This window comes from Barbus barbus (assembly GCF_936440315.1).
Source record: "Barbus barbus genome assembly, chromosome: 7".
NCBI classification, from domain to species: Eukaryota; Metazoa; Chordata; class Actinopteri; order Cypriniformes; family Cyprinidae; genus Barbus; species Barbus barbus.
This window is the reverse complement of record NC_136735.1, coordinates 38,764,938-38,788,154: the sequence shown is the minus strand read 5'-3', so window position 1 is coordinate 38,788,154 and position 23,217 is coordinate 38,764,938. Positions and strand designations below refer to the sequence as shown.

Here is a 23,217-nt window from a genome sequence, read left to right as displayed (position 1 = left end):
ACAGTACCACTCAATCTCAGTCACCCTCAACATACACCACTCCATCACAGTATCGTTCTGGTTTAGTACATAATTCTTGGGTTCATAATATTTATATATTTAATACTTATGTTATAACGTGTAACCTATTCGAATAACTTTAATAACCTTAATACAGTTATACAAAAAGCCGTTCTCTACTGTTTTGCCAGCATTACTAGTATAGAGTTTGGCAACTACGTCACGCCGCGTCAGATTCCGCCATGTTTTAGGTCTGGCTCAGGAGCACACAGTGTAAACACATGCAAATCACCACAGAAAAAACCCACCGTTTACTATTAATATTTTTTGAAAACCATCTTACATACTCTTAGAATAAAACGGACTAATAAGCAAGTCTCTTCGAGTCCGACTCTCTAACCATTAGGCCACGACTTCCCAAAATTAAGCCATATCTTATTTGAGTTGTTACCGAGTTTCAGTTTAACTTTCATCCGAGTGTGAATGTAGACATTATATAGGCTATTATTTTATGTTTATGTGACTCAACTTAAGATTGCGTTGAATGATTAACGCTTGCTGTATCAACAGCGTTAATCAAAAGCAGAGGTATTTCATGCAGACACTGATAAGGGCTAACTTACGGCATCTATTAATGTCTGCAGGAAATACCTCTTTCTGCTTTCTAAGGCTAAAAAAAGCAGGTTTTTCACACCGGCTGTGCAAAGGGCTATGGCAAATGAAGTAAAGTGAGCCTTAACCACTCCAACGCGATCTTAAGTAGGATAATAGAAACATTAAATAATATCAACGTCTATATTCACTATATTATCCTGTCTCCGCTGTAGCTCCCGTTACCTAAATTCCCAGAATGCATTGCCGCTGTGACGACACATTCCCATTCTATTCTGCTCCAGGATTACTTTCATTATTTTAACTTTTTGGTCACTTGTATTAGTCTCATTTATACACAGCTAACAAAAATATGTTCTGAGAACGTTTGTCTAGTTTTCCCATTAAACGTTCGTTTTTTAAATGTTTTACTCAAACATTAGGGGGGAATTTTTGTAATTTTGCAAACAATATGAAATCATTACTTTTGAATGTTTCCTGAAAGTTCTGAAACAAGTAGGCCTAGTAACATTTAAAAACAAACGTCCAATTGAAATGTTTCAGAACCCTTACGAAAATTAACCTCATTATAATAAATTTGTAGAAACCATGTTTTTTGGCGTATTGAGTACCATTTGTATAACCACAGTTTTACTACAAATATCATGGTTAAACAGTGGTAGGTACTGCAAAGCCATGGTTAATTTGTGATTACCATGGTTTTTACTATAGTAGGAACCATGTTTTTTTTGTTTTATTTGTAAAAAAAACATATAATGTTTTTATAATGTTTTTTGTAAGTATAAACAATGTTTTTGACACTATAATGTTTTGAGAACATTGTTAAAGACCAGATAACTCTAAATGAACTTTCTATTACAGTTACTGGAACAACAGAACTTTGAGAGAACGTTGAATGTTCCCTTTTAGTATGAATGCATGTCAATATTTCAATGACTCCAGTTGTACTTCATTCAGTTCTGCTGCATCGGGACATTGGGAATATAGTGCACTACTGAGTGGGGGGAAGTCGTGGCCTAATGGTTAGAGAGTCAGACTCGTAATCCAAAGGTTGCGGGTTTGAGTCTCGGGCCGGCAGGGATTGTAGGTGGGGGGAGTGAATGTCCAGCGCTCTCTCCACCCTCAATACCACGACTGAGGTGCCCTTGAGCAAGACACCAAACCCCCAACTGCTCCCCGGGCGCCGCAGCATAAATGCCCACTGCTCCGGGTGTGTGTTCACTGCTGTGTGTGTGTGTGTGTGTGTTCACTGCTGTGTGTGTGTGCACGTTGGATGGGTTAAATGCAGAGCACGAATTCCGAGTATGGGTCACCATACTTGGCTGAATGTCACTTCACTTCACGTCACTTCACTACTGTTATGAATCATTCTCGGAGCTTGATAATGTCTAGATTAGCATGAGGGTGAGTATACAAGACAGAATTTTCATTTTGGAGGTAATATAGTCTTTTAATATTGCCTAAATTGCTATCATGAACAGAAAATGTGCCAGTGATGGTGAAATATTCAATGCATAAATAGTCAAGACATTAGGAATATTTGACATAAACATATATTTGTATAAACATATACAGACTTACAGTGAATATGGTGATCTGGCAGCGTTTAGTATGCACAGTAGTAACAGTAACTACAGTGTGGATTTTTCTAAACTAAATAAATGAAAGCAAAACTATGCTGTGAAGTTGAATTGTGAAGTTCTCGTGAGTTGTGTGGTAGCATCAGTTCAACCACTAGATGGTCATATTGTCCCACTGAGATCATTATTGGTGCCCATTGAAAGGGTTGATGTCCAACATACTGCTTTCATTCGTTTGTGCTGTGCTGTGCTGACCTGCAGTGAGGAATGACAGAAACCCGTCCTGAGCTAAAGAGCTTGTTCTGCTTTGATTGTGTATGTGAAGTGTGTGTGTGTCTTTTCAGTCTTGAATCTGTCAGGATCCTACCCTGACAGTCTTGTCTGTCTTGACCCTGTTAAATGTTTGTTTGTTTTGTGTCTGAGCACATGGCTCTGTCTCTGTTTGTGTTTGCCACGTGCTCCTCTTGTCCAATCTCCCTGTTTCCCATGGTCACGCCCCCTTGTCTAGTCCTCGTTTGCTTGATTGTGTTCACCTGATCCTCGTGTGCTCTGCTGCTTTATATTGTGTTCCTTTCCCTTGTGTCTTTACTGGTTTGTTTTGGTGTTTACCTGTTTCTTGGCTCTAGAGTATATCCTTTGATCTAGCGCAAGTGATTTTTTTTTTTAATCTCTTATCTTGTTATTTTATATTCTCAGTTCCTTTTTGTTTTCTTTAGTTCTGTCTAGTTCTTGTTTTTTGATTGTGCATTATCTAGTTTTGTTTTCTCTTTGGATTTAGATTTTCTTTTGTCTGTCTTGTGTCGTTGTGTTGTCTTGAGTCTTGTCTTGTTTGTTATTGTGTTTTGCCCTGTCCTGCCCTTTACAAATCTGTTGTTCACAAACAGTGCAGTCATATTACAGGAATCTCTCAATGTAAGAAGAGGAAATAAAATAACTACCCAGAACATAATGACTTCTTGTGTTTTCTGTGCTGTAGTATGAGAATCTGGGACAGAAGCGATTATAGAGACATATTAAAGCAGAACAACAGAGGCTTTATGAATATGGATTTTACTGCTGTGCTTTCTGCATTTCATTTGGATGTGTTGAATTACACGAAACACTCCTCAATCTATCCAGAGAGATTCGCTGTATTTCTCATGTTAATCTCCATATGGACATATACTGTCTCTGTTTTCTCATCCTGAATCCAGTGTTCGCAGTGAAGCTTTACCAGCCTGCAGCAAGACATGCCAGCTCTGGTGTGTGTGCTGATCTCAACAGCTATTTCCAGCTCATCTCCATTGTTTCTTTGACTTGTGAGTGAAATTAAAACACTGTTGAGCATCTCTCAGTTTATAAAAAGGACTGTCCCTCAAACAATTAGAGACAAATGACACTGCGAGGCCTCGTGCACACATCTGACGTCTGCATATTTACTAATGTTTTTGTCAATGATGTAAAAATAGAAGGGAAGCAAATATGAGTGCTTAGATGTAGGTCAGATGATCGGATTTCAGATCACCACATTCGAAAGTGACACAAATTGGATGTGAAAAATGTGCCGCTTATATGCATGCAATAAGATTTGCAGTGGAATAATCAGGCTGACAGTGTAACCTATCAGACAGCAGATGAGTGCATGCTCATGCTGAATTAATAAATGCAAATGTTCCCTAATCACTTCATACAACAGAAGAAATTCAAGACTTAGCCATTAAAGTACAATTTTTATGTGTGCCGAGCTGATTGTCAAGGCATTTATACCCTATAAAGCCTGATATATGAAATAATAGTCGAAAAAATCAATTTCAATTGAATAGTTTTGTGAAAATATTAAATAATACAATATACTAAAAAATCTAAAGTTTGCGAATGTGTTTTATGTTATGCTTTTATGGTCGTATAGTCTGATATAGTGATAATATGGAGGAAAAGACCCAAACTGAGCAAAAATATGTAATTTTGTGCAAATGCTGATATTTGTATGCCAAATATATAAGTAAGATATAAGTAATTCTGAAATCAATGAGATCTTTATAACAGTATAGCAGATACTTACATAAAATGATATAAATATCAGTCGTCACTCTATATCTTCAATAATATGTCTTAGTAAGATGATATTTAAATAAATGCAAGGATAATTGAGAGATGAAGAAATAAACACTCCTCAAAAGCCTGATGATCATACCTGATACTCACATCCAAAGATGCTTTTGACAGTGTAAATGTGGCCGAACAGACACAAACGAGTGCTTTAAATAGAAGTGTGTGCTAAATTAATCAATGCAAATGTTCCTTTATATTTCCATACAACAGAGAAACAACATATATCATAACCAGCTTCCTGAGCAGATTTTCAATGCATTTTAAGAATTAACCTCTGTCTTCTTAAAGCAGAACACACACACACACCCCTGGTGGTTTACCACAGGGCGTAGTCAGTGCTGTTTTGACTAAAATAAAAACATCAAATAGACGGTTACATTGCCCCCATTAAACACTGCCCTACGTGTGTCTGTAAACTCCCTTCACTGGGAAATTTGCATGCGGCTGGTGCTTGTGTGTTAAAGTATTGTTTGTCTCAGCATGCTTTGTATATGCGTCAAAGCGTGCTCATGTTCAGAAGTCTATCAGTTGCATTCATGCAGACATCACCTGTTTTCTCAAAATGAGAAGTTGCATGCTGACATGCAGGATTGGAGCAATGCAATTAGCTCTGGTGCTATTTTAAAAGGGTCAGACATGCACTAATACCTACAGACATGGTTAATGGAAGCAGTGTGGCAACAACAGACCGTTCTCTAAGACTGCTGACAAAGACTGCTGCCCGTCCTGGAAGGATGAAGCATCCGGCGCAAATTAGAGAAACATTTCAATGAGCTTAAGTCCAACAATAAGTCCAGCAAAGCCCACATGATAGAGGCCCAACAGTTGTAGAGCAGCTTCAGGGTCATTAAAACATCACCCTGGACTTCATGATCCTTCAGTAAGAGGCTCACGGACAAATCTGCAGTTTGTAGCCTAAATGGACATATGATATGAGATATGGTTTAAATTACACTCTCGCTCGCTCTTCACAAGCCAGATGAGATTTCAATGACTGGTAACACACTAGATGAGCTTTCAGTGGATTGCACATCACGTTATTATAGCTCCCATGTTGTTTTAGTCAGTGTTTAAGCTTATTTTCAACGAGCCTGTGATGTATGTGCTGTAAAATATGATAAGGATCATACATTTCCCACAACAATGACAATGGTAGCTGTAGTATGCACTAAAATGCCTGGTATTAAAGCAGGAATGTGGTGTGGTGTTTTGTCGCTGTGCAGATCCCACATTCATTTATCATGATTTTACAGTAACAATAATAGCTATGCTATAATGGCGATTAATATGAGATTTCAGAATGCATTCGGCTGTTCCCCCACCCTCAATGTTGAATATTTGGTTACGCCTACGGCGAGGGTGACTCTTGTCCCAAACTATGCTTGTGTTATTCATAGTAGCAGATGAGGGCAGAACTCAGAAGTGGTGCAAAAGTCTCAGAAATATGCGAAACCAGACATTTTTACATTGCACTTCATTGTCATTATATAGAGTTCAAGTGCAGTGAGCATCTAAAAAGAAGAGAAGTGCAAACAGCATTAAGGTGTTTACGGCGAGAATAGGCAAAAAAACAATAATAAACAAAATTGGGTTTAGATATGCAAACGAGGCATTATTTAATGAAACGTGCGCTAATTTGCTTAAATTTCTAGTACAAAAATCTGCACACTGGATGAAGTCAGTTTCAAAATTCTTATATAATTTTCTTAACATATTAGAGTCAAATGTTTTTGTCACTCCATAACACTTAGAACATTATAATTATACATGAACACATCCCTCTGTAAAACCTTCAGGATATAGACTATAAGAATAAAAATGTGAAGTTTGGTGTGTAAGTGCTACTGAAGTAGAGATTTATGGCTCGGTGTAGGAGAAAAAAACTCTTTTTGAGAAAACGACCTTTAAAAATATGCATATGTATTGACACAAGTGCTATAAAAGAAAAGCTTAACAGTGTCTTTTGGAGGTTTTCTTTCCACTACTCTGAATAAATACGAAGCCCAAAATCTCAAACTTGACAGGTGCATTAAAAAACAGTGTTTCTCTTTAATTAAAAACTACTAATTTGGTACATGACATAAATAATGAATGTGGTTCAAAAATAACTGCAAAAGGTAAAACAATAGTTGTTTTTTAGGGAAAGCTAATGGCATACTATTACTAATGCTGCTGTTTAGGATGACTAATTTGGGTAACATCTTGCACTCAACGCGACGCGATTTTGACGCGACGCTTTCGCTGCAGACGAGGTGTAACGTGAGAGCCCCCTCCCACTTCATGACGCGCCCGCGCTGTCATCCAATCAGCACGCGAGAAGCAATTCCCAGGCCCCTCCCCCCGAGAAACGGTCGCGTTTGATCTGTGCGTTCGCCGCGCGCTGCTCAGTCCGGTGAGTCACCGTTCGCGCTGGAATACAGAGAGAAAGAGCGCCGGTTAACGAACGGAAAACGGGACAAGAGCTGGAGCTGCGAGCATGGCGGTCGAAGAGGAAGGTCTTCGGGTTTTCCAGAGTGTCAAAATAAAAATCGGTGAGTTTTGGAGCGTGTCTCATATTCTGACTGAAATCACACGGTGAATCTATTGTGAGAATTTGTGGATATTTAGACAAATAAATAGGTAATTTTGTCATTTGGCTATTAACGCGGATATATATGAGGCAATGTTATTGTATTACATGGTAAATAATGTGATATTATGTGTTTGAATGGCGCCTCAGCTCAGTGAGCCTCAAATAGCTTCACATCCAGATGCGCGAAAACAACGATATCTGTGCCTTCAGATCGTTATATTCGTGTCTTAGCGGTGTTTTTCCTCATATAGACACAGATTAGTGTGTTTCACTCCAGCTGTGGATGTTTAGACGCCGCTGAGCATATTAGCCCTGGATACTGGCGGTTGTTTTCAGTGTGTTCTGCATCTGAATTCATTTATACAGACATTGCAACAAGTACAGCATGCTGATGAAATCATTCTTTCCGACTCGAACTGAAATGCATGTGATTTTCTTCCTGGACAGACTGACAGACATGTGTTGTGTGTTCTCGTGTGGTTTGACTGATGTAAACATGATAAACACTGCGAAGATGCTCTTTGTGTTTTTCTCTTTCAATTTCTGTTTGAGTGTGCTTGACATTTGAGATTGTGCATTTGTGTGTGTGATGTTGTTCTTCTGTTCCTCAGGTGCACACAGGTCTCATGCATGAGGTGAGTGTGTGTTTGCTGCTGTCTTTGAGTTGTTATTTGACTCAGATTAAAGCAGAACACACACACACACAGTCCTGCAGGTCTAATCTAATCTCTGTAGGCACAGTAAATGCGCTCTGTGCAACACCCGGTAACATGCTTGGCTCTGAGCGGCAGTCTCTTATTTCCATATGTACCACATTTATATGAGGTCGTGTAACTGCTTTGCATTTAAATATCACTCAGTTTGGGTTGTACATTGACAAAAAATGGTGTAGGAACAATTTTTGGTAACACTTTGCTGGATCTCATTAGCTCTGTGCTTGTACTCTGCACAACAGTAATAAAATGTAATCTAATCTAAAACTTCAAGCCTTAATATATAATGCATCATAAAAGTATTAATTATGCCTTGTAATGCACCTCATAATGTAAACACACTTATAAAACATTATAATACTTAAGTATGCATTGAACACACCTTAAGAAAGTTTAATGCATTGACATAGCAAACAACCAATTTCAGATGTAATCTGCAAATATTATAATACATTACAATTGTTTATGAAAAGATATAATGCATTATAATGTACGTTATGAATACATTTATTATGCATTATGAAAAAGGCTTCAAATAACACGTTACCCGATTTTCATTAAGAAATTGCTTGAATTACTAACACACTGAACTAAACATGAAATAATGAAGCAGAAAAACTGAAATAGCATGATTTTTTACAACTTTTTCAATACTGTTAGGCAAAGATCAGTTCATAAATAATGTGTAGAATCACTGACCCATATCAGGATTATTATAGTTAACTAAAACTAAAACATAATAATCTTTTTGTTCTAAATTAAAATTCAACATTTCATTTCAATTCATGTATTAAACTACAACTGATATAAAAAAATAATAAATCAACATATTTAAAAAATCAGTAACTACTAAAAATTACAAACACAGCAAAATCCACAATGCAATTTTGGGTAAAACTTTATTTTACGGTTCCATGTATTAGTTTCTTATTAGCATGCATATTACTAGAATATTAGCCATGTATTAGTGCTAATTAAGCACATATTAATGCCTTATTCTACATCCCTAATCCTACCCAATACCTAAACTTAACAACTACCTTACTAACTATTAATAAGCAGAAGAAAAAAAAATTATTGAGGGAAAAGTCGTAGTTAGTAGTTAACAAGTGTTACTATTCTAAAGTGTGACCCAATTTTGTTGTAATAACTGGCAATTAACAGCTGCTTTTATTAAAAAAGAAAAACAACAAACTTAATAAAAAAAAAAGTCAGTAACAAATGTGCAATTAAGTAATTAATTAAGGGTAATTAAGTTATTCTCCACTTTCGATGAATAAAATGTGTTTGTTATTATTTTATTTTTTATTTATCCTTTATTTTACCAGGATAGTCCCATTGAGATGTAAAATCTCTTCTTCCAGGGAATTGTTGTTATACTTAAATCAAAACTGATAAGCAACAGTGATGTATTAGATTGATAGACACATGGGAACAAATCCATTTGTGCTTGATTCGTGATTGCGAGTGTTGTTTCCTAACATCTTCACGTCCCTGGGTGGCAGTTGGGTATTTTTAACTCAATTGCTTCATCAGTGTTTGACAGAATTGAGCATGTTTTGGAGAAGTAGCCGCGGTTCGGCGCTCCACGGCACGCACCTTCAAACAGCAGAGGAAACCAGCGAGATCTTTGACAGAAATCTCGTCTGTGGTAGATGTTATCGGCAACAATATACAGTATATATATAATATATAACAATATATTAGATCATGCATTACAGTAGGTCTTAATATAGATCTGTCTCAATGTTAATCAAACATTAAAAGAAAAGACAAAATCACTCGCTGCTCTTGATTAAACTACTGTTTATTTGCATCTTTGTTCTTATTTTTAATATCAAAGATAAAATTAAAAATAGCTATATTGTGATAATATATAATAATATAGTTATTATTATTAAGAAAAGAATTGGAGGAAAATATGCAACGTTGCTTGGTGATTTTTTCTTTGTAATCTTCAGAAAACTTTAACTCTGCTGACTCTATCGCTTCAAACAGCTGTAGCTCAGTCCTTTTTTGTCCTATTCCAACAAGTCATATGTGACCCTGGACCACAAAACCAGTCATAAGGGTAATTTTTTTTTTTAATTGAGGTTTATAGACCATAGAAAGCTGAATAAATAATCTTTCCATGGATGTATGGTTTGTTATGATCGGACAATATTTGTCTGAGATACAACTATTAGAAAATCTGGAATCTGAGGGAGCAAAAAAATCTAAATATTGAGAAAATCTCCTTTAAAGTTGTTCAAATGAAGTTCTTAGCAATGCATATTACTAATCAAAAAGGAAGTTTTGATATATTTACAGTAGGAAATTTGCAAAATATCTTCATGGAACATGGACAAAAAATATATATATTTTTAAATGTGCTTATTCCAACTCATTTTGCCAGCATGGGTCACAAATGCTCTTTGCTGAAGTGGTGAATCCTGACGTCTCTTGGGCACAGTGCATTATGGGTGTTTGTGGAGTGCTTCTGTGAGCAGTACTGTCACGGTTAAGATCAGGTCGAGGTGTCGACGGAAGGAAGCGGAGGCTCCTCGCTCGCTCTCATACTTATATGGAGTTTCCTGACGGAGCTCGTGTCTAAAGGAAATGCTGTCTGGCTTTCAGGGGTCAGAGCTTCTGGAAGAGGGAGCGACGAGGAAACAGGAAACTGCTCCAGATCACTTCCTGATTTGGCCGAATGAGCTGCAAAGCTGCTTGTTTTTCCATATTCCTGGGAAGCAGCGGGATAATGCAAACCAGATGGAAGTTCACTGTCTTCGGTCACGTGATGAATCATGAATTTGTGTTGCTGTTTCCTTCTTTCACTCACATTTCAAATCATCTGTGACTGTGTTTACTCTCTTAATTAATGGTCAGGATCTTATTGTGAAGGATTAATGTTAGAGCTGGATGATTAATCTATGCTTATGGAAACGCAACATGCATAAAATATCTTCCCAAATTATTATAATTAACACGAAAACAACCATAAATGTTGTCAATAATATTATTTTATTACAATATTTTAATATAACATTGTATTATTATAATTTCTTAAATACTTGGTTTTATTGTACAATGAAATTAAAATATTAATATTATATTTATTAATTATTATTAATAATAATAATATTATATAACCTTTAATAATGTATTATTATTTATTGTCTAGATGTTTTATTTTACAGTGGAATATTACAATATTTCATTTAAAAATATTTGTTTTTATTCTTATCAATAATAATAATAATTGCATTTTTTCTTAAATGCTTGTTTCATTTTAGAGTGAAATATTACAATATTTATTCTTTTAATATTTTATTTGATATTATTTTTATCAATAATAATATTTTTTTTCTTAAATACTGAATGTTTTATTTTCCAGTGAAATATTACAATAGTAATATATATATTTTTAAATATTTTATTTGATATGATCATTATCATCAATAATAGTAATAGTAATAATTATATTATTATTATTTTCGAGTTAAATATTACAATAGTTAAATTGAATGTTTTATTTAAATATTTTGATTTGATATTATTATAATTTGTTTTGTATTGATATACAATCATACATTTTTTGGCCAAATTGTGCAGCTCTACATATAAGTACAGCAAACCAGTAGCTTTAATTTGACATTTTTACCAGAAAATATAACAGTTAGATTTTTTCCCCAAATCACGAAGCCATAACTGACTCTATTCTACAGGAAAATATCTTCATAATCTTTCATCAGAATGCAATAACTTTCTCAGAAACAACTTTTCTCTTCAGCTGGCATCAGTCCATGCGTGCCATTAGTTAATGTTAACTAGTAGTCAATGGTCTGCTCAGTTGTTTTTTTATGCTGTTGTTGTAGATGTGATTTTCCAAACTCCTGCCAGTAGTCGTTTAATTATGTAATAAAGCCTGTAGTACACCGTGGGGGAAGTCGTGGCGGATAGTGTATTATTAGAGAGTTGGACTCGTGATCCAAAGGTCGTGGGTTCGAGTCTCGGTCCGGCAGGGATTGTAGGTGGGGGGAGTGAATGTCCAGCGCTCTCCACCCTCAATTTTCCTGTAGGAAATTTACTAAATATCTTCATGGTACATGATCTTTACTTAAAGGGCATATTGCAGGTTAGAGACTCCAGTGAGTCGATGTATAGGAAAATACTGTAGGAACTAGATTTTCTTTAAAATATACTTTAAAATACGCTATTAAGGCTTCTGGAGTCGTTTTTGTGAGAGAATTTTACTTTTAGGGAGAGTGGTCCATTTAAACCACAGGAAAACAATGGATCGCAATGACAGTTCGGACGCTGAGGAAATGTTAAATGTGTATTTACACTCGTGTGACGGACCACAGATAAAATGATGAGCCTGCTATGCAGCCAAGAGAGTAGGACAGGCCAGGATTAGACAGAACAGCGGTCAGAGAAGACACATTGAGTTGATGTGAGAAGAACAGGGCAGGTGTTTGGTGAGAGATCAGTGTTAGCTTACAGATATACACACGTTAGCTAATGTAATCAGGCAATAGCAATGCTAGAATTGCTCATCTGAGTATTGATACTTACCAGTAATAGAAACTAATAAGCGTTGATCAGGCGTGTCACACTCGTTAATATCCGACACTAATGTTACGTGATAGTGGTTTCTTATCACCGCAGGAGAGAGAGATAAACACGTTTTTGATTCATAGGTGCTTGTGTGGGAAATGCGAGGCCATGGTCACAGCTGAGGAAAGTCAGTGCTGCAGGGAGTTAGATACGTTACATACTGGGTCTTAGTGGAGAATGTGACCCCCACACTTGATGTGCAGTGTCTGACTCTACACCCAGGCTTTGAGGCTTGCTGTCTGAACCCATGTGTGCTACAGATAGTCTCTATGCACTTCAGACAGGAGCATAGACCTCTCCAGGCCAGCAGACACATGTTTTAGGGCAGAAATCATTTATTACTCTAAGCTAAATACTTGTATACATTTAAAGATTTTAATATTAAAACAGTCTGAATAATTTTGATTCTCAATTACAAGTTAACTCTAGTTAGGTCATGACTACCTATAAATAATTTTCATTTTTATTTCTACCTATTTATAATTTTCATCTAAATTTGTGCCCTCGCGTCTTGTAAAACATTTTCAAATCCTGCATTAATGGTTCATATGGTATTTTCATACAAGGCTATATTCATTTAAAAAAATTTTTTACCTGCAATATGCACTTTAATATCCTAATAATTTTTGGCATAAAAGAAAAATGGATCATTGTGATCCATTGTTGGTTATTGCTACAAATATACTTGTGCTATTTATGACTGCTTTTGTGCTCCAGGGTCACGTGTGTGTGTGTGTTGAAGGTGGATTTCTGCATGTTTCCACCTGCTTTCATTCATGGCTCTCGTTGGAGTGGTGTACATGAGGGCAAACAGAAGAACGTCCTTCAGAAATTAACAGAGCACATCCAATATAACTCTGTTACTGCACGCTTTATGGACCAGCAAAGCCATAATGTGTGCCAGGTCTTCAGGAAGAACAAAAGAAGGAAAGCACCTGGTCCAGACGGTGTGTCACCAGCCTGCCTAAAAACCTGTGCTGACCAGCTGGCCCCCATCTTCACACAGATCTTCAACAGATCACTGGAGCTGTGTGAAGTCCCCTCATGCTTCAAACGCTCCACCATCATCCCCGTCCCAAAGAAACACAAAATTACTGGACTTAATGACTACAGACCTGTGGCCCTAACGTCTGTAGCCATGAAATTATTTGAAAGACTGGTTCTGGCTCATCTGAAGGACATCACTGGACCCTTACTGGACCCCCTGCAGTTTGCCTACAGAGCAAACAGGTCTGTGGATGATGCAGTCAACATGGGACTGCACTTCATCCTGCAGCATCTGGACAGACCAGGGACTTATGTGAGGATCCTGTTTGTGGACTTCAGCTCTGCTTTTAACACCATCATCACGGAAACCCTTCAGAATACACTAACTCAGCTCTCCGTCCCCACCTCCGTCTGCCAGTGGATCAACAGCTTCCTGACAGACAGACAGCAGTTAGTAAAGCTTGGCAAATTCACATCCAGCACTCGTACCATCAGCACTGGAGCTCCTCAGGGCTGCGTACTCTCCCCACTGCTCTTCTCCCTCTACACCAACGACTGCACATCTAAAGACCCCTCTGTCAAGCTCCTGAAGTTCGCAGACGACACCACACTGATCGGCCTCATCCAGGACGGTGACGAGTCTGCTTACAGACAGGAGGTTAAGGAGCTGGCTGTCTGGTGCAGTCTCAACAACCTGGAGCTTAACACGCTCAAAACGGTGGAGATGATCGTGGACTTCAGGAGAAACCCCCCTGCTCTCCCCCCTCTCACCATCATGAACAGCACTGTGACTGCAGTGGAGTCATTCAGATTCCTGGGCACCACCATCTCTCAGGACCTGAAGTGGGATATTCACATTGACTCCATTGTCAGGAAGGCCCAGCAGAAGTTGTACTTTGTTCGCCAGCTGAGGAAGTTCAACCTGCCACAGGAGCTGCTGAAACAGTTCTACTCCGCCATCATCGAATCCATCCTCTGCACTTCAATAACTGTCTGGTTCAGCTCAGCTACGGAGGGTAGTCCGGACTGCTGAGTGAATCATTGGTACAACCCTCCCCACTCTCCAAGAACTGTACTTATCCAGAATGAGCAAAAGGGCTGGTAAAATCACTCTGGACCCCTCACATCCAGCACACTCCCTCTTTGAACTGTTACCGTCTGGTCGACGCTACAGAGCTCTGAGCACCAGAACGACCAGACACAGGAACAGTTTCTTCACTCAGGCAATCCATCTCATGAACACTCAACAATAAACGTGGAACACACAACTATAATACACTATCCATTCACCACACTCACTTATTTCATTTTTATTTTTATCATTTCTAATTTGCACATACTTGACCTGTACATACATAGTTGTCTATATAATATATTATATATAGTTTTTTTTTGCTGCTTTGTACATTGGTTATTGGCTATTTCTTGTTATTTTGTTTTTATTATCTGTGTCCTGTCCTGTTACTGTCTTTCTGTTGCACTGTGGAGCTTCTGTCACTACAACACATTCCTTGTGTGTGTAAACATACCTGACCAATAAAGCTCATCTGATTCTGATTCTGATTCTGATAATGGCAAGACTAGGCTACTAGGATGTGCAAAACAAGTTGTCTGAACAATTAGTAGAATAATAACACATTTTTAAACAATATATAATATAAAAAAGAATGCAGAGATTAAGGTGTTCATTATTTTTGTCACAAATATTATTGACATAATTTTACTAGTAATACCATGCAGAAGACAATGTTATGAATTCCTTTCAAAGTGTTTTTGTAACAAATCCAATTGAAGAGAATGATTTTTTGTTGTTGCATTGCACATGTATTATATTAATATTATACTTGAATAATTGTGATAAAAAGAATTGATCTTTAATACACTGCAAAAATTAGTTTTCCAAGTTAAATAAAACAAAGATTATTGGACGACGTTTTACAAAAGTCCACATTTAATTCAGTGTGTTTCTTTGTAATTATTTGTAAATATTACTTGCAATTTCTGAGTGAAAATTAAAGTAAATCCACTATTTATTTTGTGTATTATTCTTATTTTTAGAGTCTGTATGATATTAATTATATTATATTACATTATATATCATTCATATTTACGCATTGATCAAATGTGTAACTATTTTTAGGAAACATTTCACATTTCATCTGGGATTTATTTCTGCCGTTCTACGAAATAAAACAAATATTATTGGAGCACATTTTCATATTATGAAAATATTCGAATATTAAATATTTTTAAATATTACCAAATTTAAAATACTATTTTAGTTTTTCTACTTTCTAAAATTCATGTTTAATTCAGTGTGTTAATTGTTGTTTGTAATATTTATGAAATTTACTAGCGAAGTAAATCCTACACCAATATTTTTGTGTATTTATTTTATTCTCAGCATTTATATTATTTTCAGTATTTATCTTATATTATATTATTCATGTTTACACATTGATCAAGTGTGTAAATATTTCACGAAACGTTTCACATTTCAGCTGGTTTCTATTTCTTTCATGCTGGGCAGCTGGAGGTTAATCTGCGTTTAACGGTAGTTAGTCCTCTAACTTCAGCGCTATCATCTTCACTGTATAATTTGCTGCTGTCTCACCGCTGAAAGTGCACTTTCTCATTTAGTTTGTTGCAGAATGATTGTAAACGTGTGTAATGACTGTCTGCCTCTATGCTGCTCAGTCATTTAGTAAAGTTGACCTATAGGGGGGGGGGAGCACCGTTACACCCGCTGTTAGCAGTCGCATCATGTTAACACCTGCTGGTTAGTGCTGTAACCACTAGGGCTGTCAATATGGCTGAAAAACTAAATTCAAATTTTGTTCTTAAGTATTATCAATATTCGAATTGTATTCAAATTTAAAAGGCATAATTGCAGTTGGGGGGGGGGGGGGGGCTTTTGGCTTCTCTCCTGATGCCACAAGAGGGCGCATCAAACAAAATATTACTAATGCATGTTTCCTCAAAGCAATACAATAACACGACTATCTGTGAAAAAGTGCATAATGTTTAAAATAATGTTTCTAAACCATATATAATTAATTAAGTTGCTTAAACAGTTAGAAAGAAAACAGCATCATGTATGTATGCAGGGCCTAAAATGAACACTCGCCAAGCACCACATGCGAGTAAAAATAGGCGTCGGTGAGTAAATGTAACAGTGTCAGTCGCCAGTTGGCAGGTAAAACCTTTCTGAAATATAACAATGCAATGTAATGAGAACAATCGCCAGGTTTAAAAGGGATTCGCTGTTTCTGGCGTAAGCGAATAAAATAATCTTTTCCCAAGATGAGCTCATCGTGATTGGTTAGCTGTTCTGTCATAAGCGACAAGAGCGAATCAAATAATAGGATACAAACGGGCTGATAAGGTCAAAGCAGTGTGATGACCAGCTTGTACCTAGACTTTACCTGAGAAGTTATTGCTGCTTCATTTCGGAAGATTAACGTTTCCCTTCTTTATTCTTCATAACTCAAGAATGTGGCGACACATACATGGGGTTACGCCGCAGAAACAGTGCAGTGAAGTAGGCTACGTTCGTCTGTACCATGGTCTGTACTCATACACCGAGCCGCTTCAGACAGCGCACCAGCAGCACTTCAACGGACGAAAACACACACAATTATGTCAAAATACGCAGTTTTGGCCAGATACCTCGTAAACGAGTAATGAGTTATTAAATGAGTTATAAAATCTTAAATTACCTTAAAGAATTTGGAGAAAATAGGATGTGTGTCAAATCCGCATCATTTGCGTCAGGTTTTAAAGAGATAGCGCTGCTTTTAAAGTGAAACCTGCTGAAGTCTGTCATTGATGTAAATCAAGGAACAAAAGAAAAAGAGAAATCACTCGACTGCTCTAGTCGCTGATTAATAAAGATTAATCTGTATAGCTTATGCATATGCAATTTATAGTTTGTGAAGATTGTTTTAAAATCACTTAATATTTCAAAGTCTATTAAATGTTAAAAATACTGGCTTTCAATTATACTGTAATGTTGAATGGCTATAATTATTAGGTAAAATTGAGGGGAAATGCATTTAATAGCGACACCAGTAGCAGTATTGGTATTAATGCTTCATTAATAATAGCTACTAAGTAAAAAGATGCCATTAAAAACATATTTGAAATATACTATCTTTTTGTTGTTTCTACATTAATTTTGTGGTTCAGTGTGAAATCATGACAATAATATAAATATGCGATTAATCATGATTAATTACAAAAAAAGTGTGATTTAAAAAAAGAAATTAATCGATTGACAGAAAGCACTGATTTTAGATTTCAATTTAATTTCAGATTTAGTAGGTCCCCCCAGAATGAGACCCCCACCCCCTCGGCCCCCTTTAAATTTTCAGTTTGATATGACCCTCAAATGAAGTTAATTGAATATCCCTGCTCTTATCCGTTAACACGGGTGCAAACTGAGTGTGTGAAACAGGCGTGCCATACCGCCATAAAGTCTCGAGACATGTTTTCTAAAAGTTGAACTTACATTAATTTTACATTGCTTTCTAAACATGCGGCTCTCTTGTGCGAGACGCGAGTGCAACGGTGATAGATGTCTCTCGAGAAAATGCGATAAAATAAATATGTGTTCTGTGTGAACGGCTTGGTTTCAGTTTTGACGTAAACAACATTTCCGCATTGATGTTCTCTTTTTCCTCTATATTTCGAGTGCACCACTGATAAGGCTTCCTGACGCACACCTAAAATTCGAATGTGGATTTTTATTTTAAATTCGATAAATATTCGAAATTAAAAAAAAGTTTTGACAGCCCTAGTAGCTACACCATTCTTCTCTTTGCTGTCTGTGACGTCACAGCTCAGGATAGTCGCTTGAGAATCGTTTGTGTATTTTTCATTTACAGAATGACTCTAATGGTTTGATCCTCAAAACACAAACTTACTGAAAGCGTGTCAACCTTGCATGCATCATAAATGCGTAAATGTGTAAATGCATAAATGTAAACCAGTCCAGAGAGGATAAGCATCATCATCAGGGTGTTTTGGTTTCACTCTTAAGCTTGTGAAGGAAATGCCATTTAAACTCTACACCCACTTCCTGTTTTGATGCATGGCTTGTTGACAGTAATCGGGTGAAGCATGCGATCTCACTCCTGTGACTCTCAGACTTTCACAGTGTTTGTGAAACCTGTTTGAACACAGTCATTTCTGTTTGATGACGCTTGTGGAGCAGAAATGACACACTGCCGCTTTAAAGGGGACCTATTATGGTCCTTTTTACAAGATGTAAAATAAGTCTCTGATATCCTCAGAGTGTGTATGTGAAGTTTTAGCTCAAAATACCGACAGATAATTTTTTATAGCTTGTTAAAATTGTTATTTTTAGGGTATGAGCCAAAACGCACCATTTTTGGGTATGTCGCTTTAAATGCAAATGAGCTGGTTCTCCCGGAGGAGAGGGCGGAGCTTCAAGAGCTCAAGCTCCGGCAATAGCAGTACTAGCCTTTGCAAATTTTGGGGACTTTTTCTCCTCAGTGACGTAAACACTTCGTTTGGAGAGACCGTTCATGATTTTTTGGTATAATAAAAAAACGATTGGGTGGACTTTTACAATTATAGGCTGGTTGTTTTCACACACTGCGGCCACACAACTGTGTCCAAACACCTTATAAAAGGGATTTTTGCATAATAGGTCCCCTTTAAAATTGATCAAACATCCATACAAAATTATGATGTTTAAAGTGTTTCAAATGACAGGTGTGGATGTATTGATCTGTTTTACATTAAAGAAATTATTCAAATTCTGTCATTGTTTCCTCAAACGTTCTCACATGTCTCATAACTGAACATGTTGTGTAAAACTTGAACATGCGGAAATGCAAATACGAGTTGAAATATAGTGGAGAGGAATGTTTAAATTTAGGCCGGTTTCTCTCTTATACAGCACATGGATCATATGGATCATGGTTTTGATTCTTTTGTTATGCTTTTTGTAGCTTGGCAGCATCTGTTTACTGTCTGCAGTCACTGTATGATAAAGAGCAGCGTGAACATTGTGATAAATATCTACTTTTGTGCTAGAAATGTGTCTCTGCATCAGTGTCTCAGCAATGGATGCTCGGCACCCATTCACTGCAGAGCATCCATTGCTGAGACACTGATGCAGAGACACATTTCTACAAACCTGATGAAGAAACACACTCATCCTGATCTTGCGTGACCTGAGGGAGCGCACATTTCAGCACATTTGAATTTTTGGCTGAACTCTGTGTTTTGTAACGGCATCCGTTTGCCATTTCTATTAAAGGGAACATGTGGCCGTTGTGTTGTAGGTCCTCATGTTTAGAGACATTAAACTACATCTTGGATGCAGTCAGAATTCCTTTCCTGCGATCTCATTTCCTGTCTTAGCTCTCTCTCTGTAGGTCGTTCTCTCACACGCCGATCACAGCAGCTCTGTTGTGTCTTTATCTCTGCCTGTCTTTATCTGTGTGTCTGTGTTTCAGTGTTTGTGTCTGTTATTGGAGCCGTTTGTCCAGTAACTGTAAATGGTTAAAGTGAAGCACATGATCTGTGTGTGTGTGTGTGTGTGTGTGTGTCACAGCAGCCACAGATACTGTACAAAGTATTAACCTGTATAAATAACACCTCAAATCTACTAGTTCAGCGATTCAGTTCAAGTCCCTCTGACATTTTAAGTTGATATTTTAATAATTCATCATTTTTACTAATTTAGCTGTTTTTCTTCCTGTCAGTAGCATCATCTCACTTTCTCTCTCCTCTGTTTATTCCTTCATCTCTCGGGTGTCTTGACCTCGTTTCCTGTGTCTGTGATTAATTCTTCACCACCTACTCAGTGTGCTTGTGTTTGTGAGGTCTGAAACACGTGTGTATGTTTCTTTATGCATGTCAGAAATGTGTTTGTGGGTGTTGCGTGTTTAATTTTTCTGGGTTAGTGTTTTGTTTTAGTTTTTCTTTTTTTTCTGGATTCCGTTTTCATTTTTCTGGACTCCATTTTAATGATTAAATTACAATTTAGTAATCAAAAAGCATGTGTAATTAATTGAAATGAAGTGGAAGCACACGTCTAATTAATTGAAACGTACAATTTAGCAACAATTCATTACAGTTTACGATTATTATGTAAATTAAGATTATTGATTCCTGATTTAATACAAATGTATTATCAAAAACGGTGGTAAAATGAAGACAAAATATGAACAATTTAATCTTTCAAAATGTAACCAAATGAAAATTCCACAACTGCTATTTTAAACTGCACAACTCACTCACACAGAGACATGCGGAACATGCATATTTCAATATGAGTCTTTTTGTGCTTTAATATTCATATTTAAGCCCTACTTTCGATTTATTCATCCAAAATTTGCAGAATTCCGTGACATCCTGTAAATTCCATTTTTATGTGTTTGTTTGCGTGTCCGTGAAGATAGATTCACACATTCAAATAAACACATGATTGACGTGTTTATCTGTATAAAACATATTTACTGAGTCACATTAAAACAGGTGGAAAAATCCCATAGTGACCAGAAGATCATTATGAAACACAAATGAGTCATGGAGTCGATAGAGTCAGTGGCGGGAGTTCATATTGAGCACAGTTTGAGACACATGTGAGATTACTGGGGTAATCTTCCTTTTTGATCTCATCTCTGTCTAGGAGAATCACTTGAGACGTTCCTGAGATCTCATGTGATTTCTTTGTCCTAAGGGCCGCAGATAGCAGTACGCACTACAGCAGAAGGATATTTTGGTCTCTCTGTAACACATTCAATTTCACACTCATTTACACTGTCTGCCGAGCCCCAAAACAGGAAGCAGTTCCTGCAGCAAGTCTGTCGCCATGGCAACAAGCATGCATTCCCACACGCGTCAGAGCGATTGTGTTTACAGATGTTTCATGTGTACGCCTCCGCAGTGTCAGAGATATCTGGTGGGAAAAGCTCCTCGAGCCCAGATTTTAGCGTCCATCAAACAATCACTTGGAATTGATCATACGGTCAGAAACATGCTTATTTAACTTTTAATCAACTGTTTTTAAATTGTACAAGTTTCATGCTTTCAAATGATTAGACATACTTTTGAAGTAATAAAATGTACTGCGCCTTACTGGCTTGGGCCCTAATAAAAAAAAAAAACGAACAAAAACGGAATCCTGAATCATGTAAATAAAAAAAGTAGACCAGAGCATTTTTTAAACAAAAAAAAGAGAATCTAGAAAAATGTAAACAAACAAAATCATTATTAATAATAATAATAACCCAGAACAGAATCCAGTAAAATTGAACCGGGGAAAATTTTAATCCAGAAAAATTGCAACAGCAAAAGAAATCCAGAAAATGTAAACAAACAAAATAAATTTTAGGAAATCCAGAAATATAAGAACAACAGAATCCAGAAAAAAAGAAGAAGAACAAAATCTCGGGAAAATGAAGGGGGTGGGGTTAATCCAGAAAATTTCAACAACAACAACAGAAATAGAATCTAGAAAAATTATTTTAGAACATCCTGAAAAAATACAACTGAAAAAAGGGAATTTAGGAAAAAATAAAAAGGAATTTGGGGGAAAAATCATAGGGACCTACTCTATGCAAATGAGTTTACTCTGTACATAATCAATGCTCTGCTGATGAATACACTGTGACCGAACTACATTTCCTAACTAATGCTCATGTTTTGTTCTCAAAACGTCCTGTGTTTGTTAGTATGTTAGAACTATGAAATTTCCTATGATTTCCGTGATGCGGAAAACGCGGACAGAATCGCGGAATCCAGTCAAAAAACAGAAATTATTGTATAATGCAGAATATCATGGAATTTGTCAAGTTTTTAATGAATTAATCAAAAGTAGGTGGTCATTACACTTAAATCAAATTGCGATAAGGAATAGTAGATGTAAATATTAAGCTGCAAAAATACTATTTAAATATGAATCCTGTATGATGTTGTGTGATGAATGACGCAGACGCGCGGTTTTGTTTACTACACGTACTGAAGCGTGCGATGCTCGCGGTGATCTCAGCATTTGTTCTCTGTAAATAAGGACATAAATACATGAACAACATCTCCAGAACTGCTCTGAGAGTCACTTCTTGATCATTTTACTGTTTAATTTGAGTAAAACTAGCATCATATCATACATACACAGAAATGTAAAGGTATTCATGACAACCCGTCAAAATAAAAGTTCTGTTTAGTTTGAAGACATTGAGCCAGAAATACATTACTATTGTTTGAATGTACATTCTACTACTACTACTACTAATACAATTATTAAAGCTTTATTTTTTAAGGAATAATCACATTTCTTCCATGTTTTAATTTTAATATTTGCCAAAAAAAGTTTGGCAAATATTAACAGCAAACACATACACTCTTCCCTCATCTTTTTTTTCCCTTCACCCTACTGCCTGTCAACTTGATCTTCCCTTCAAGCTATTTCTCCTTGAGTTGTACCTGCACTCACTCATATCATCAACTCATATGCCACTAACGACTATTTTTATTTCGATTAATTTTGACTATTAGGGTTAGGGTTAGGGTTTACCCTGACCAATTCTTTCTTCCTCCATTACTGGCAGTGAACTATATTAACGCTAACATTAGTGGAGTGCCCTGATGCTGGTGTTTCCTGTCACTGTTTAAGTTCAGAGATGAAGACTAGCGGTCGGGATATGAACTCAAAACAAAACAACTGCCATGAATCTTCTATGATTATTATTTTTTTAATATCGATATTCCGTTTTGGAGAATCGATACAGTATCGCCAAACAAAATATTGCGATACTCACGTGTATCGATATTTTCTTACACCCCTAACACACATGCAGAGAAATGTCACCGATATTTGCACACAAGACACTGTCTGTCTCTCTCTTTCTCTTGTCCTTATGTCGAGAGAGGAAACAGATGCCAGGATCGGAGCGCCGCACTTCCTGTTAGCTGTTTTCCTGTGGTCTGATGGCTTGTTGCATTGTGGATTAGTTGTGTTTTGAATGCGATGTTTATGATGTGTGTGTGTCAGTCATAATGAAAACTAGGTGCTAGGTTAATCTGT

At 36.8% G+C, this 23,217-nt stretch overlaps 1 protein-coding gene across 1 annotated transcript in view; it reads left to right on the top strand.

Moving 5' to 3' along the window:
* The first annotated feature begins 6,702 nt into the window (after positions 1-6,702).
* Positions 6,703-23,217, top strand: part of LOC306872073 (ras GTPase-activating protein 3-like) — a 62,486-nt gene continuing 45,971 nt past the window's right edge. Inside the window, exon 1 of the mRNA XM_079420425.1 lies at positions 6,703-6,814. Within this exon, the coding sequence (XP_079276551.1) occupies positions 6,760-6,814 (55 nt within the window). The 5' untranslated portion in view covers positions 6,703-6,759. The remainder of the gene's footprint in view (positions 6,815-23,217) is intronic.